The 16,199-nt window shown below is 49.4% G+C and overlaps 1 protein-coding gene across 1 annotated transcript in view; it reads left to right on the top strand.

Moving 5' to 3' along the window:
• LOC133361801 (prominin-1-A-like) overlaps window positions 1-16,199 on the top strand; it is a 45,748-nt gene that overhangs the window by 13,477 nt on the left and 16,072 nt on the right. The window contains 8 exon segments of the mRNA XM_061580797.1: window positions 1,826-1,915; window positions 3,941-4,149; window positions 5,527-5,601; window positions 6,375-6,438; window positions 8,220-8,379; window positions 9,748-9,867; window positions 11,039-11,162; window positions 13,427-13,524. Coding sequence (XP_061436781.1) covers window positions 1,826-1,915; window positions 3,941-4,149; window positions 5,527-5,601; window positions 6,375-6,438; window positions 8,220-8,379; window positions 9,748-9,867; window positions 11,039-11,162; window positions 13,427-13,524 — 940 coding nt within the window.

Below are 16,199 nucleotides of genomic sequence, written 5' to 3'. Positions count from 1 at the left end.
CAACCCAGAGCCCAGTCCTACTGATGGTATCATAGGCCTTGACCAGGTCAATAAAGCAGAGATGTAGGTCTTGTTGGAATTCCCTACACCTCTGCTGTAGCAGACGGACAGAAAATATGGCATCTGTGCAGGAACGCCCTTTCCTGAAACCGCATTGGGGCTCCGCAAGCCTCTCCTCAGCGTGCCTAGCAAGGCGATGTTGAATAATCCTTGCCAGGACCTTACCCGGCACACTGAGGAGTGAGATGCCCCTGTAGTTGTTACAGTCGGTACGGTCCCCCTTCTTAAAGAGGGGAACCACCAGGGCATCCTTCCAATCCTGCGGAACCCGTCCAGTGGTCCAGACTGTTGTTATGATGTCATATAGGGCAGTCTGTGCACAAACGCCACCCTCCCTCAGCATTTCGCTTGGGAGATCATCTCTGCCCGATGCCTTTCCTGGTCTCAGACTGTGGATCGCCCTCAGTACTTCCTCAACAGCTGGCACCTCAGCCAGCCACTCACAGGGGGTGACCTCTTCCAATATTTGAGGCACCGCAGCCTCAGCAGGGTTATCACCACTTTGTGCCATGATGTTTTCCTGGCTGAGAGAATTTCCCTCCCCCAGGACCTCACAGAAATGCTCAGCAAATCTGCAAACCTGTTCCTGGGGGTCGGAGATTGGATCACCGTTTTTTCCTCTAATGATGGTAATAGGTGTGGCGCTGCAGGTTACTTTTTTGATGGAGTTAAATAGTGATTTGTGATCACGGGCCACTGAGGCAGACTCCATCTCCTCAGCAACCCGCGACCACCACCCATCCTTACAGCGCCTTACGGCTCTCCGAACTTCCGAGCGAAGGCTGCGGTAAACCTCCTCATTCTCTGACGTGGGATGCTGTAGGCGATGAGAGTGGGCCTGTCGCTTTTTCTCAATTAACCTGAACACCTCCTCTGTCAGCCAGGGTTTCTGGGGAGGTCTGGACCGCATACCCAAAGCAGCCATTGCAGCTGCATGAGTCACAGTCTTAAACCTCGCCCATTTCCCCTCGACATCAGGTGGAGTGGGGGACGATGCCAACCCCAGCTGCAAGCGATGATGAAATTCTCGCTTGCAACTTTCATCAGCTAACTACACACATACACACACCCAGACACACACAGACACACACAGACACACACACAGACACACACAGCAACCCAGACACACACCCAGACACACACACAGACACACACAGCAACACAGACACACACCCAGACACACACACAGACACACACACAGACACACACACAGACATACACAGCAACACAGACACACACACAGACACACACAGCAACACAGACACACACCCAGACACACACACAGACACACACAGACACAGACACACACACAGACACACACAGCAACACAGACACACACACAGACACACACACAAACACACATCCAGACACACACAGACACACAGCAACACAGACACACACACAGACACGCACCTCTCCAGCTACCACCGGCTTCTCCCCAGACTCCCTATTCGATCCCTCTCTCTACCCCTGGTTCCCTCTTCACCCTGCTCACTCTACCCGTTCCCACGGTGACCCCGCTTACGTCACGGGGTCTCCCTTAAGTACCCTGGGAGACGTGACGTCATCGCACTGAACGGCACGCCTGACGTCACGTCCCCATTTTACTCCTCTACACTATGAACGTTGCAGTTCTGCATCACAGTGTGACTAATCGCTTCTTTGCCTCTGCTCGCCACGCAAGTTAAGTCAGCGTTCAGGGGCACGGCGTTCGCAGTTGCCTTACATCTCGATCCGATCCGTGCCGGTTCGGACAATTTTACAGACGTGGGACCGTTGCTGGGCCAGAGGATCCAGAGGCGGCTGGGCACGAAGGTTTATCCCGCGCTACGGGCTGCCCTGCAGATGGCCGACGGTCAGTGTCCACACGGCACCTTTGCCAACCGCGACGAGCGCGGTTGGCCGCGTGCAGCGCGGACCGAGTTCGACGCAGTGCATACGTAGAGCGCGCACGCCACGGCTACGCGGGAGCAAAGGCAACGGAGTGGAACCGTTTTATAAAATTGAAACGTTCACATTTTAGGTTGCAATCAGGTCCAGTGGCGGTGGGGGGGGGGTAGATCTGTTGCGTTGGGGGGTGAGGTGCAAAATACGAGTGGTGGACAACAGAGGAGAGGGAATGCTGGTGGGGGGGGCCATCAGGGACACTTTTGGTGGTGCAGGACCAGCCCCACAAGCCCCACAAGCCCAGCTGCACGTTCCCATGAAATGCGATGGAAACTGTTCAGGGAGAAATAGATTGGGCAGAGTTTGGGGGGGGTGGGGGCATGGGGGGGGGCTTAGCCCCCCCCCCCCCCGAACTGGGCACCTTTATTAATTTATTTTCAGTCGTTTACAAGTAAGGTTCAAAATAAATAAATTATATGCACCCGCGATAGAATTCAAACTCCGCCTATGAGAAATTGTTATTCTACACGTCAAATTATTGTACATATTAGATGCGTGTCCTTCTCGACAAATTGTTTGCACTTGATGATGTTTGCGTTTTAGAAATTTGAATGTGCCAGTCATTGTTTTTCATTCCTTTCCTTCTCTGTGTTGCTTGAGCTACAGTGAGGGAAAAAAATATTTAATCCCCTGCTGATTCTGTACGTTTGCCCACTGACAAAGAAATGATCAGTCTATAATTTTAATGGTAGGTTTATTTGAACAGTGAGAGACAGAATAACAACAAAATCTAGAAAGACGCATGTCAAAAATGTTATAAATTCGATTTGCATTTTAATGAGGGAAATAAGTATTTGACCCCACTGCAAAACATGACTTAGTACTTAGTGGCAAAACCCTTGTTGGCAATCACAGAGGTCAGACGTTTCTTGTAGTTGGCCACCAGGTTTGCACACATCTCAGGAGGGATTTTGTCCCACTCCTCTTTGTAGATCTTCTCCAAGTCATTGAGGTTTCGAGGCTGACGTTTGGCAACTCGAACCTTCAGCTCCCTCCACAGATTTTCTATGGGATTAAGGTCTGGAGACTGGCTAGGCCACTCCAGGACCTTAATGTGCTTCTTCTTGAGCCACTCCTTTGTTGCCTTGGCCGTGTGTTTTGGGTCATTGTCATGCTGGAATACCCATCCACGACCCATTTTCAATGCCCTGGCTGAGGGAAGGAGGTTCTCACCCAAGATTTGACGGTACATGGCCCCGTCCATCGTCCCTTTGATGCGGTGAAGTTGTCCTGTCTCCTTAGCAGAAAAACACTCCCAAAGCATAATGTTTCCACCTCCATATTTGACGGTGGGGATGGTGTTCTTGGGGTCATAGGCAGCATTCCTCCTCCTCCAAACACGGCGAGTTGAGTTGATGCCAAAGAGCTCCATTTTGGTCTCATCTGACCACAACACTTTCACCCAGTTGTCCTCTGAATCATTCAGATGTTCATTGGCAAACTTCAGACGGGCATGTATATGTGCTTTCTTGAGCAGGGGGACCTTGCGGGCGCTGCAGGATTTGAGTCATTCACGGCGTAGTGTGTTACCAACTGTTTTCTTGGTGATCGCATAGTGTGTTACCAACTGTTTTCTTGGCGATCGCATAGTGTGTTACCAACTGTTTTCTTGGCGATCGCATAGTGTGTTACCAACTGTTTTCTTGGTGATCGCATAGTGTGTTACCAACTGTTTTCTTGGTGATCGCATAGTGTGTTACCAACTGTTTTCTTGGCGATCGCATAGTGTGTTACCAACTGTTTTCTTGGTGATCGCATAGTGTGTTACCAACTGTTTTCTTGGCGATCGCATAGTGTGTTACCAACTGTTTTCTTGGCGATCGCATAGTGTGTTACCAACTGTTTTCTTGGCGATCGCATAGTGTGTTACCAACTGTTTTCTTGGTGATCGCTTGCTCGTTGACGCGCTCCCCCCCCCCCCCCGTCCCGGCAGTGATGTTGGCGACGCGCCTGGCGCTGCTGGACGTCAACACGTCGCTCTCGGTGCTGCGCGACGGTTCCGAGAAGCTGCAGAGGAACTTGACGACCGTGCGCAGCGGCCTTAACGCGACCCTCAATGACCCCGTGTGCCAGAGGGCTCAGCGGTGCGTCGCCATGTCGGGGCAGCTCGTCCTGCTGAATATCCACGCCGACTTCAGCTTGGTACGTGTGAGTGTGTGTGTAGTAGGTTCAAAGAGACTTGGACGACATAGTCGGAGGCACCCTTATTTATTAACCGTTTCACTCAGCACAGGCCAATGTATACAACACTCGGAGGGGTATCGGCCCCTTCACCCGTCTAACAGGGAGACCCCACTATCTCTATCCCGGCCAGCCTACTCCCAGGTCCTCCACTACAGGGCTAGGGGAGGCTAGCTGACCCAGCTCTGGTTAAGCTGGGATCACGGCACCCTGAGTCACCAGACCGGCTCTTACAAGAGCATCGGCTCTGGGCTATCTGGGCCACGCCACTGGCTTGCCCTGGTCGGTCCTGAGAAGGACAGCGAGCCAGGGGAGTCCCAGGGCCTATCTAGTTGGTCTCCCTTCTTCACTGGTTTGAGCTAAACACTGAACCCCGAGCCCACCGGCTCACCGCCTTATATAGCAACTCCTCCCCGAGGGGTGGGGCCGTGGGGGATCACAGCGCCGTTTCAGCCCCCCAGGCTAAACGATGCGGACGTGGATGTAAGCATCCTTCCGCGTGCGGGCATAACCACACCCCTGGTGTGTTTGTTCGCCCTCCCGTAACACCTCTACATGTGTACGTGGAACTTATGTCGCATCGTATGTAGCCAACCGCCGTAATCAACGGTGCAGGGGAAGAACGGCAAACTGGTGAGCGCCAGCGTGGCTACTCACGCTGCCTCTAATCCACAGCAATCGCTGAGGCGGTCGAGGGTTGGTGGATGACAAGCACGTTCGGGAAACTCTCAAATCTGCCGGGCTGCGAGGTCGCCTTCTCCTTGTTTTGCCAGGGCGCGGCAGTACAGCAAGTTGCTTCATTTGCATCTGTATTCCATCTGTACGGGGATTGGGTGTTACCCCCCTCCATCCGTGCATTTGAATTGTCTCCGAGGGCTCTGGTTTCCTGTATAAGTACTCAATGGAGATGGTCAAACATCCTCATATAGAGCCATAGAGGCTTGAGCAATTGTTGGTGCTGGTTCTGGCTGCCTTCCTGCTTGTCTGTGATTTCCCATGCCTCTGAATCAAACGCCAACCTCCTGGGTTTAAAGTGTTAGATATACGCACGAGATGTAACCAATTCCCTCTCCTCATGAGGGGAGGAACTTCTGTGCAAAGAGGCTGGATGTTGTCTTTCCATGGCAGCCTTAACTGTAGATTACATGAATTTGTGTTCTTCCAGATACAAAAAGACCAAGCTTAACCACTGTAAATGTCTAATTAATGCCTGAGCTTCGAAACAATGTTTGTACAATGAGCACTGAAGAACAGGTTTACTGAACATTGAAAGGGGACCGGGTTTGGTTTAGTTTGACAGTGCGCAGAGCTGATGGTGGTGTTTACCTTCCTGTGCAGCCGCAGGACGTGTCCCGGGAATTGGAGCAGGTGAAGAGACTGCTAGACACCAACTTTACAGCGATGGTTGACAAGGTATGTACTGTTTTTTATTTTTTATCTTGTAATGCACACGTTTTCATACATTAAACATTATACATTTCTACGTGACTTTACCGAAAGAACCAAGGAGATGAATCCCTGCAGTCACGAAAGCTTTAAATCGAAATTTAATCGCCACTACGGGGTGGGATTCCACATAACTTTGAGATCCTTCAACAAACTCCGGGATAAGAAGGCTCAGCTAATCGAGTCTCTCAACTTTATGAAGAGATGCCGCGACTCTAAGGTAATACCAATCGCATTTACACTAACCTCTGCTGCTGTAACTTCTTCTAATGCTAAACGAATTCTGTCTAGAACTAGCTTAGCTCTTATCTCAGAGAAAATCAGACTTACGCGCACCGATCTTGATCAGTTAGACAAGACACTCTACAAATCACACTTATCTTTGACTGCAACAATGTCCACATCAGATTGGGAACATGTAGACAAAATGACTGCCTCTTCAGCTGCCGCTATGTCGACCAAATGTAAGGACAACTTGATTTCCAAATTCAACCGGCTCTCAAACAAGAGACCGGACCCACACACTGAAAAGCTAGACATTAACGAAGTCGTAATTAATCGCAGTAACAGTTCTCTTTCTGAAATAAAAAAAATAAAAAATTCTACGTGAAGATTTTCAAAAATTCTGTTCGCTAGTGTGTTTGAGACTTAAAAGTTAAGAGTATTGGTGACACAAAGTAAATCGTAAAACTGCTACATCAATGTTACATTTTTCGGTGTTATTTTTCTCCCCTGCGCAGGGTTATGCAGCTTTTAATGGCACGCCTGAAATCATCGCACAGCAAACGAGAAACATTGCTGCAGGTAAGATAACAAAGCGGTGATGAAGTATAATAACACGCAGATGGTTTTCTCAAACTTATATTCTTGGTTCTTTCGGTGAAGTCACGTAGAAGGGAAATAATAAAATAATAAAAATATAAAACAATACAATTCTCAGGACGTTTCGACTGCAACACAAGCAATCATCATCAGGTGTGAAATCCACAGCAAGAAAATTTGAAAAAAAGTGGCGTTATTTTCTTTAACGTCAGCACCACGGATTTATCAAATCCTTCGAATGATTGCTAAGCGAGAATCCATCGTCTCGGTTAAATCAAAATTTCTCAAACTTGTTCACACATTATTGATGAGCAGGGAATTGACACTGCTGTGTGTAATACAAACATTTATTTGTTCCTATTGCTTTTGCGCGGATCGTTAAACATTGTCTTTTCAGCGAAGTTGCGTAAGTGCGGTAAACGTAGCATGCATGGAAACATCCTGTGATTATAAGAGGTTGGTGGAACCGTGTCTAGTTCCGCCGTAGCGTGGTTAGTTAAGTGCTCACCACCCGAGGGTATGTTGTGTTAATAGCCCTGGAGGATGTTGTGCAAATAGTTAATACACGTGTTGCTCCTAAGATAACGTCTGCGACTTAGTTGGACTCAAGCCATATGGATGGTTTCGTGAACAAATCTTTGTTGATAGCCAATCGGCTTGCAAAGTACCATCGTCTTAGAGAAATAAATGTCGTGTGAGCCAGACGCATTAAAGTAATGATCAGCCACGGCAAAAGTATTGGTCCTGCCGTGTTTCAGATCTGCCTTGTGTTCACGAACACGGTCCGAGACATGTCAGAAATCTTGTCCTTCACAGATGGGATCAGGTCACGAATTTTATGTACAGTGTTAAATGGGACCTGGATCTTGTGTTTGTTCAAGATTTTGGAAATCTTTTTGGTTATCACTGCTATGTAAGGCAAGGTGATGGTTTTTATTGGATCTTCAGATGGCTCCTTCTTCACAGTTTGGGTGATGACTTTGTGGATTGTGTAGTCAGAATATCCATTCGCCTTGAGAGCCTGGTGTAGGTGTGTGAGTTCACTGGTCAGATATTCATGGTCGGAGACACATTTTTGATGAGGGAATTCTCCTGCGATGGATGGTGGTGGGAATCCGGTTTTAGGTAGGCGTCAGTATGGGCTACTTTCCTGTAGACAGAGTGGATCAATGCTGATAGATGAAGTCCGGTCACCGTATTGTGCTTTTGACATGTACCTCCACACACAGAAAAGGACAACGGTCAACACATTTTATTCTACGTGCTTGTGAGTTAATTGCTAATTATTAAAATGTATTGGATAGATTTAGCAGCGTCACAGTGATTTGGGTACCATCTTTCTTACCTCTGTATTCTTAGTATGTAAATTGTATAAATCACGACATTAATACATGGACGTTGAGATTAAAAATGAGAGTATTGCATTAATCTTCAAAGTCATTATCCAATATTGTGCCGCATAATCCTGTATTTCAAAATAAGTGTTTTAGTCCATCAGCATATCGTTCTGGAAATCCACGAGGAGATTGGCTAAAACATTTATGAATGTATACGTGGAGACACGAGAATGGAGTTCTGCTTCTAAGGTGATTGGTCATTCATCATGGTGTCTGGGACATGGCCCCACAACTTCTGGCAAACTGTTGGGGCCGCACTGCCGGCACTCATTGCCGGCGCGTACGTGCTTGCGAGCGTGCGTGCGAGCGTACGTACGTGCGTGCGTGCGTGCGTGCTTGCGAGCGTACGTGCGTGCGTGCGAGCAGGCGTGAAGGATCTACTGGACCACGTGGGCACCAGCATCAAGACGACGGCGAGGCAGCTGCCCCTTCAGCTCGTGGTGCACAACGGCACCAAGTACCTGGACATGGGCCAGGCGCTGGTGCACGAGCACCTGCCCACGGTCGCCCAGTACGACTTCTACAGGCAAGTGCCGCAGTGAAGCGCCGTCGGGTGCGACGGGACTTCTCGGCCATAGTAAGCAACGTGGCAATAGTAATTTCGTGTTGGTGCACAAATGGGGAAGCCGTGTCGATAAGAACTGAGAGATGAGAACGTTGTTGTCGCGTGTAGAAACAGTCAAGGGCTCGCCTTGGAGAGCGCTCGCATGGACACATCCTCCTTGAGAAGGAGCAGTGAGTTCAACGGAGGCGCACATCAATTCTGCAATGAATTTGGTCACTCGCCTCGACATTCCCACCCGACCTTCTGTGTCGACATTGAAGGCGCTGCTTGATGACTGCGACTGCCACGCTTGCCGGTGCCATTCGTGAAGCCATTTGTGACTGGAACTTTTAGGATGTCATTTTTAGAAAGACTTCCTTCAGCGTAGGAAATGCAATTTTAATTCTTGCCGTTATAAATGCCATTTTGAATGCCACATGTGGTTTCATTTCATTAGTGTCGTGCATAACGTGGTAATTTTGGATTTCTTACTATATTTCCTTTGTACATAGGTCTGGTAGTTTACTATATTATTAGTAATGTGTGTATGTATGTTGAACTTCTTTCGCACCATACGTAGCCAACCATAAACCCTCTCTTCCCATGTACCATGCTTGTTGTTTAGCCAGGTCCTTGTTGAGAGAGAGCTCAGTGGGCCTCGCCCAAAACACACTGGCTGACCGACTGATGTATAGGATGCTGGAAGGGGGTGGTGGGGGAATTCCCGCCTGCTTAAGGGCACAGAGCAAACAGTGTTTATGATCATGGTTTTTTTTAATTGAAGACTAGCTTCACTACCATTCTGCCATTCTACAGTTGGACATCGGAGGCAGAATTATCCGTGAGTATTTTTGGAGCGTAACCCTCGCGTAAAAAACAAGTATAACCCGTAAAAACAAAGTTTTTCACTCTAAATCCTTTATATGCGTGGCGGCTAGAGTCCTCTCGTCCTCTGGCTTGAGATGGCTGCCACCTATGGGTCAGATGATTGCCTGCCACCATTAAGCAATTGGTAATTAAATATAATATTTTTGTCCTAAAAAATGTCAAATTTTGGAAATATTTTTTCACGAACTTTAATTGTCACGCACAACGAGTCTGTGTGGAAAATGTCAGCTCGATTGGATCACGGGAAGTGAGTTATAAAACGACCGAAAGATTTGCACGGTTCTAAGCAAGCAAGCAAGCGAACTTAATATAAAGGATTTAAAAAGTCCGCACCGAGGACACGTCTCTCTATTGGCAGGGGGGGGGGGGGTGGGGGTTGGGGGCCCAGCCACATGAGTATTGGTGGGGTGGGGGGGGGCGCACTCACCCCCGACACGAGCGTCACGTGCTGCTGCCTCGCAGGTGGCTCGTGTGCGTCGTCCTCTGCTCGCTCGCGGGCCTCGTGGTGCTGCTCAACCTGCTGGGCCTGCTGTGCGGCACGTGCGGCTACGGCGAGCACGCCGGCGGAAACTTCCTGATGGCGTGAGCGGCCAGCGGCGACGCGGCCCCCCCCCCCCCCCCCCCCCCCCCCCCGGCAGGAGGGAGCGGCGTTCGCCGCTTGTTGTTGTGGAGGTCCGCCGTTCGAATCGGATGGGTCCCCCCTGGTTATTGTTGGAGGAGTGGGTTTAGGACAGAGGTCGCAATCGGGTACCCGATACCCGTACCCTACCCGTACCCGGCCGGGTAGGGTACGGCCGGGTACGGGTATCCGTTTGCGACCCTGGTGCGGCCGGGTACGGGTACGGGTAAGGAATCAAAACCCATTTGCGACCTGTGGTTTAGGAGGGGTAAGCTCAGGGTGGCCGTGTGCTTTCACGGTGGACGTTAAAGCTTCTCTGAGCTCAGCCGAATGGGCTTTACTCGGGAAATGCATTTCTGATTTGAGTCGGCCATTGTGTGCTCAGAGCCCAAATTTGCCAAGTAAAAAAAATGGTCAACCAATGACCGGGGTGGAATGCGTAGCAATCATCGCCCCCTACTGGCAGATTGATGCCCTTGGCTTGCAGGCCAGGTGATAAGCCACCTTGTGTAGCACACGAACAACTGTCACTGGGGAGGGGGGGTCGGGGGGGGTCCCCTTTCAAAAATGTTGATAAGACGCGAGTCGATTATCACTTGTAACGCACTCCGAGATGCGCATGTGCTATATTGGAAAAGCAAATTGTTATCCATGAATGGTTCAGACTTAAGGAACTGCAGTATTACGTGCCTTGCCGGTGCCTTGCTGGTCCTGTGATGGCGTGACGTGCTTTTTGGAAGGCTATGCCACGGAAGTAATGTTTACTTAAATGTGACTCTAATTCAGCATTTGAAAGAAGCACTTCAAAGAATTTTGTTTGCGTGCCGTTGATAAAGGACGTCATGCCTTTTACTGCTCGGGGCCTTGGCGAGAAGAATTTAAGTGAAAACCCGTTTTCATTTTGTTGTTGTATTCATTTGCAGCTGGGCTGAGACACATCAAAACAGGACAATTAAAAGCCTTTAAGAACACTCATGGAGTGTATTGTGCAGTATGGGAAACTGAAGTGTAGGAGCACCAATCCTGTCGGGGGGGGGGGGGGATGTGTAAATGCACAACCCTGTGTGTTGTCGAATATATGTATGTATGTTGAACTTATTCCGCACCGCACGTGTGTGTTTGTGCTGTAAGCAGTGGCGTGGGCTTCAGCTTGACCTTCTCGTGGCTGCTGATGCTGGTGGTGACGCTCACGTTCGTCCTGGGCGGGAACGTGGAAAAGCTTTTCTGCCAGCCCTTGGCCGACAATAACCTCTTCAAGGTGGGCGCACGCGCGCTCTGCTCTGTGGGCGAGAGATTCCGTGGGGTCGTCCTTGTCGTGGGGTTTCGCTGATCAAGTCCACCGGGAGCCATTGCCCCATGTTCGACGAAGACGTGCAAATGAATTGCATGCATTGAAATGAAAAGTCTCACTCGTGAGTGCTGCGTGTGCGCGCGACAGCGGAGCGCTGGTTCGCGCGCTGCGCTACGAACCTGGCGACCCGAGTTCGATTGCCGCTCACAGCTCACGTCGGCGATGGATATCTAAACTGGTTATGGGCCTTCCGCTAGATTGACTCGGCGTTAAATGAGTACCTGGTGCGGCGTGTTTGAATATACCGCGTCACTCTATCGTGTGCCATTCCAGCATTAACAGGTGCTCGCAACCAGAACCTGCTCCAACAGTCTGTTAGAGGCTCTGTGCGGAACCTTTTTGCGTGAGATGGAGGCTGATTAGTTCGGTGTGGCAGTAGAGCAGGCCTGCAGCCGTGGGCCACGTTCGACGCTGATTCCTGTCGCCGCCATCCCAGCGACTGATTTGCGAATCGGGTGTCAAACCGTCTCGTGAATTTGGCAAAAAAAACTCGCGTGGAATGTCGGACAATGCCAGAATTGCACAAAAGTGTGGAAACTAAAACTACGACAATTGGGCCCATAGTGTGGGAAGGTAGTCGTCTTCCTGGAAGGTTCTGCACCAGTGGTGGCAACATTCAACACATCCTGACGACACGGTGTACTCTCTCCGTAGGAGCCCCCACCGTTGACTCCCCACGAGTTTCAGCAGGCAAACCATTTGGTGCTTAGATTACAGACCCCTACCCTATAGGGGTCAGCACTGCACGCAGAGTGTGGTGGCACTCAGTGCTCACCCAGCCCCCTCTAGGGCTGGTGCTACAACCACACGACGTACGGGGGGTGTCCGTGATGGCAATGCATCGCACTCCGCGCTTCACTCGAGCCGGCATTGGGCGCTTTGTAAACGTGTTGAAGGATTTGCTAGACGCAAAACAGTAAGAGTGCATTGTGGTAGGCTCAAATAATCTTGGTTTGGCCAGCTCACGGCATCTAAATACAACTCCTTTTCCATATTTTTGGGTTTTTTTGGTAAAGTCACGTAGGTAAAAATTTTAAATGAATAAAAGTAAAATAAAATAAAATTGTTATGTAGACTAGCCGTAGTTTCAGCCGCACCAACCTTACCATAATAATAAAAAGGGGGCCAAGCTTGGCTCCTCCCACCCTCAACCTGTATATATACAAGGACTGTTTTCTTGGAATTTCTCTTCCTTGATACAGCAATCGTGCTGTGACGGTTCCACCTGAAGACGGAAGCTTGTGTTGCTATTTTCCTTTTATTAATTTTAATTTTTTACCTACCTGGTGACTTTACCGAAAAAACCCAAGAATATGAATCCTTGCAGTCACGAAAGCTTCAAATCTATAAACAACTCCTTTTGTGCATCCCATCAGCCGTGCGGAACTCTGGGAGTGCATAAGTTTGGCAGCGTACAAAGCCCTTGGCTCCGTTCGAGTGATATCTCATTACTTAGTTCTTTCGGTAAAGTCACGTAGCTAAAAAATGATGCAGCAAATCTGGCTGTGACGGTCCCACCTGATGACGGAGACTTGTGTTGCCTCCGAAACGTCGTGATTTTTATTTTTATTAATTTTAATTTCATTATTTACCTACGTGACTTTACCTAAAGAACTAAAGAGTATGAATCCTTGCAGTCACGAAAGCTTCAAATCTAGAATGATATCCCATCACGACGTACCGATACCTACAATTGACTAAATTAAATCGCCACACACAGAGTGCTTGGGATGATGCCTTTGCGGTGTAATCTTGTAGCCCGAGTTTAAAGACGAGGCACTTCCTGACCCACTCCGGTTTTAAAGTGGCGTGTGAATGCTGTCTTCTCACTCGTACCGTACTGCTGTTGAGGTTTTTTTTTAAAGTTTGTTTAGGTTGACACTTGTGACCGTAACAAAACTCTGTTCAAAAGAATGGTAAAAAAAACTCACGTCGGCATCACTGTCTGGTACAGCTGTCCCTATCCTTTTAAAATGTCCTGAAATCTGCTCTAAAGCCAACACACTCGATCCATTAGTCTCTGTTTAATCCGGTATCTTTGGGAGCAGAGCATTTGAACCGTCTACAAACCGGACTTCCTCCACCCCCCTACCCTCCTCCCCCTCACGTGACTTGTCGTGTTCCCCACTTTTGACAGTTGAAAAAACAAAATGTCTTCCTTCCTTTCTTAGTTCTTCGATACGCCAAATCTGTTCAAGCCGAAGCATCTCTTGCCAGGAGTTCTCTTCAACAATCCAGACCTGAACATTACCATTGAGGGCGTATACAGGCAAGTCTGTTGCTGTACCACACCCGCTGTTGTACCCCGTCATATGATTCTTGTTTTGACGGAGTCGCTTAGTGTGAGCGCGTTGGCTTTAAAAGGTGGTGAGCGGTGAGGGTGAGTGTTGAGGGTGAGTGGTGAGTAGTGATGGTGAGTGGTGAGCATGACTGGTGAGTGGTGAGGGAGAGTGGTGAGGGAGAGTGGTGAGGGTGAATGGTGAGGGTGAGTGGTGAGTGGTGAGGGTGAGTGGCAAGTGGTGAGGGTGAGTGGTGATTGGTGAGGGTGTGATTGGTGAGGATGAGTGGTGAGGGTGAGTAGTGAGGGTGAGTGGTGAGGGTGAGTAGTGAGGGTGAGTGGTGAGCGGTGAGGGTGAGTGTTGAGGGTGAGTGGTGAGTAGTGATGGTGAGTGGTGAGCATGACTGGTGAGTGGTGAGGGAGAGTGGTGAGGGTGAATGGTGAGGGTGAGTGGTGAGGGTGAGTGGCAAGTGGTGAGGGTGAGTGGTGATTGGTGAGGGTGTGATTGGTGAGGATGAGCGGTGAGTAGTGAGGGTGAGTGGGGAGGGTGAGTGGCGGTTGTGAGTGGTGATTAGTGAGGGGTGAGGGTGAGTGGTGAGCGGTGAGGGTGAGTGTTGAGGGTGAGTGGTGAGTAGTGATGGTGAGTGGTAATTGGTGAGGGTGTGATTGGTGAGGATGAGTGGTGAGTGGTGAGGTGAGTAGTGAGGGTGAGTGGTGAGGGTGAGTGGTTGTTGTGAGGGTGAGTGGTGAGAGTGAGTGGTGAGGGTGAGTGGTGAGCGTGAGTGGTGAGGGTGAGTGGTGATTGTTGAGGGTGAGTGGTGAGGATGAGTGGTGAGTGGTGAGGGTGAGTGGTGAGGGTGAGTGGTGAGGGTGAGTAGTGAGGATGAGTGGTGAGTGGTGAGGGTGAGTGGTGAGGGTGAGTGTTGAGTGGTGAGGGTGAGTGGCGGTTATGAGTGGTGATTAGTGAGGGGTGAGTGGTGAGGGTGAGCGTGAGTGGTGAGTGGTGAGGGTGAGCAGTGCGGGTGAGTGGTGATTGGTGAGGGTGTGATTGGTGAGGATGAGTGGTGAGTGGTCAGGGTGAGTGGTGAGCGGGGAGGGTGAGTGGTTGTTGTGAGGGTGAGTGGTGAGGGTGAATGGTGAGGGTGAGTGGCGGTTGTGAGTGGTGATGGGTGAGTGGTGAGGGGTGAGTGGTGAGGGTGAGTGCTGAGTGGTGAGGGTGAGTGATGAGAGAGTGGTTAGTTTTGAGGGTGAGTGGTGAGGTTGAGTGGTGAGGGTTAGTGGAGAGTGGTGAGTGGTGATTGGTCAGTGGTGATTGGTGAGGATGAATGGTGAGTAGTGAGGGTGAGGTTGTGTGGTGAGGGTGAGTGGTGGTTGTGACGGTGAGTGGTGAGGGTGAGTGGTGAGGCTGAATAGTGAGGGTGAATGGTGAGAGTGAGTGGTGAGTGGTGAGGGAGAGTGATGAGGGTTAGTGGTAAGGGTGAGTGGTGAGGGAGAGTGGTGAGGGTTAGTGGTGAGGGTTAGTGGTGAGGGTGAGTGGTGAGGGAGGGTGGTGATGGAGATTGGTGAGAGAGGTTGGTGAGTGGTGAGTTGTGAGGGTGAATGGTGAATAGTGAGTGGGAGTGGTGAGTGGTGAGGATGAGTGGTAAGGGTGAGTTGTGAGTGGTGAATGGTGAGGGTGAATGATGAGTACAGTCAATATGCACTTCTGTTATCATACCAGGTACCACCACCACAATATGTACTCCTCTCATCATAGCAGATACCACCACAGCAGTATGCACTGCTGTAATCATAGCAGGTACCAACACAGCAGTATGCACTGCTGTAATCATAGCAGGTACCAACACAGCAGTATGCACTGCTGTAGTGATAGCAGGTACGACCTCAGTCGGTATACACTGCTGTAGTGATAGTAGATACTGCTATCGAGTTGGTAGATACCGCTATAGTAAATACTTAAACAGTCAGTATATACCACTACAGTCAGTCAATACTGCTACAGTCAGTATATACTACTATACAGTCAGTACATACTGCTACGGTGAGTAGCTACTAGAGTCAGTAGATACTATTATAGAGTGAGTAGATACTGCTATAGATTTTGTAGTTACTACTATAGTCAGTGGATACACTATAGAGTCAGCAGATACTATACAGTTAGTCGTTACGAGTATATAGTCGGTAGATACTACTGTAGGCCCAGTAAATACTACTATGGTCAGTAGTTATTACAGTCACTAAATACTACTACACAGTCAGTAGCTACACATGGCTCAGTAGATACTACGGTACAGTCAGTAGATACTACTACAGAGTCAATAGATACCACTTCCTCTGTTGTATGTAAGGTGTTGTTAGTATATATACCTACGAGGGGTAAAGATATTTTTTGAGGGGGGGGGGGGGGGAGACCGCAATTTTCGGAAACATTTTGACATCAACTATTTACCCCACACTCTCACACACACACATACACTCACACTCACACACAAACTCACTCTCACACTCAGACTCACACACACAGACTCACTCTAACACTCAGACTCACACACACAGACTCACTCTAACACTCAGACTCACACATACACTCGCTCTCACACTTTCAGACTCGCACACACTCGCGGCGTTGCTCCGTGTTCGGTGGGGGGGGGGGATGTCACGAGTGG

Source organism: Lethenteron reissneri, unplaced genomic scaffold (assembly GCF_015708825.2).
Source record: "Lethenteron reissneri isolate LAM-NWPU_2019-01 unplaced genomic scaffold, ASM1570882v1 scaffold_1240, whole genome shotgun sequence".
In the NCBI taxonomy this organism is placed as follows: domain Eukaryota; kingdom Metazoa; phylum Chordata; class Hyperoartia; order Petromyzontiformes; family Petromyzontidae; genus Lethenteron; species Lethenteron reissneri.
This window is presented reverse-complemented; position numbering and strand designations above follow the sequence as displayed.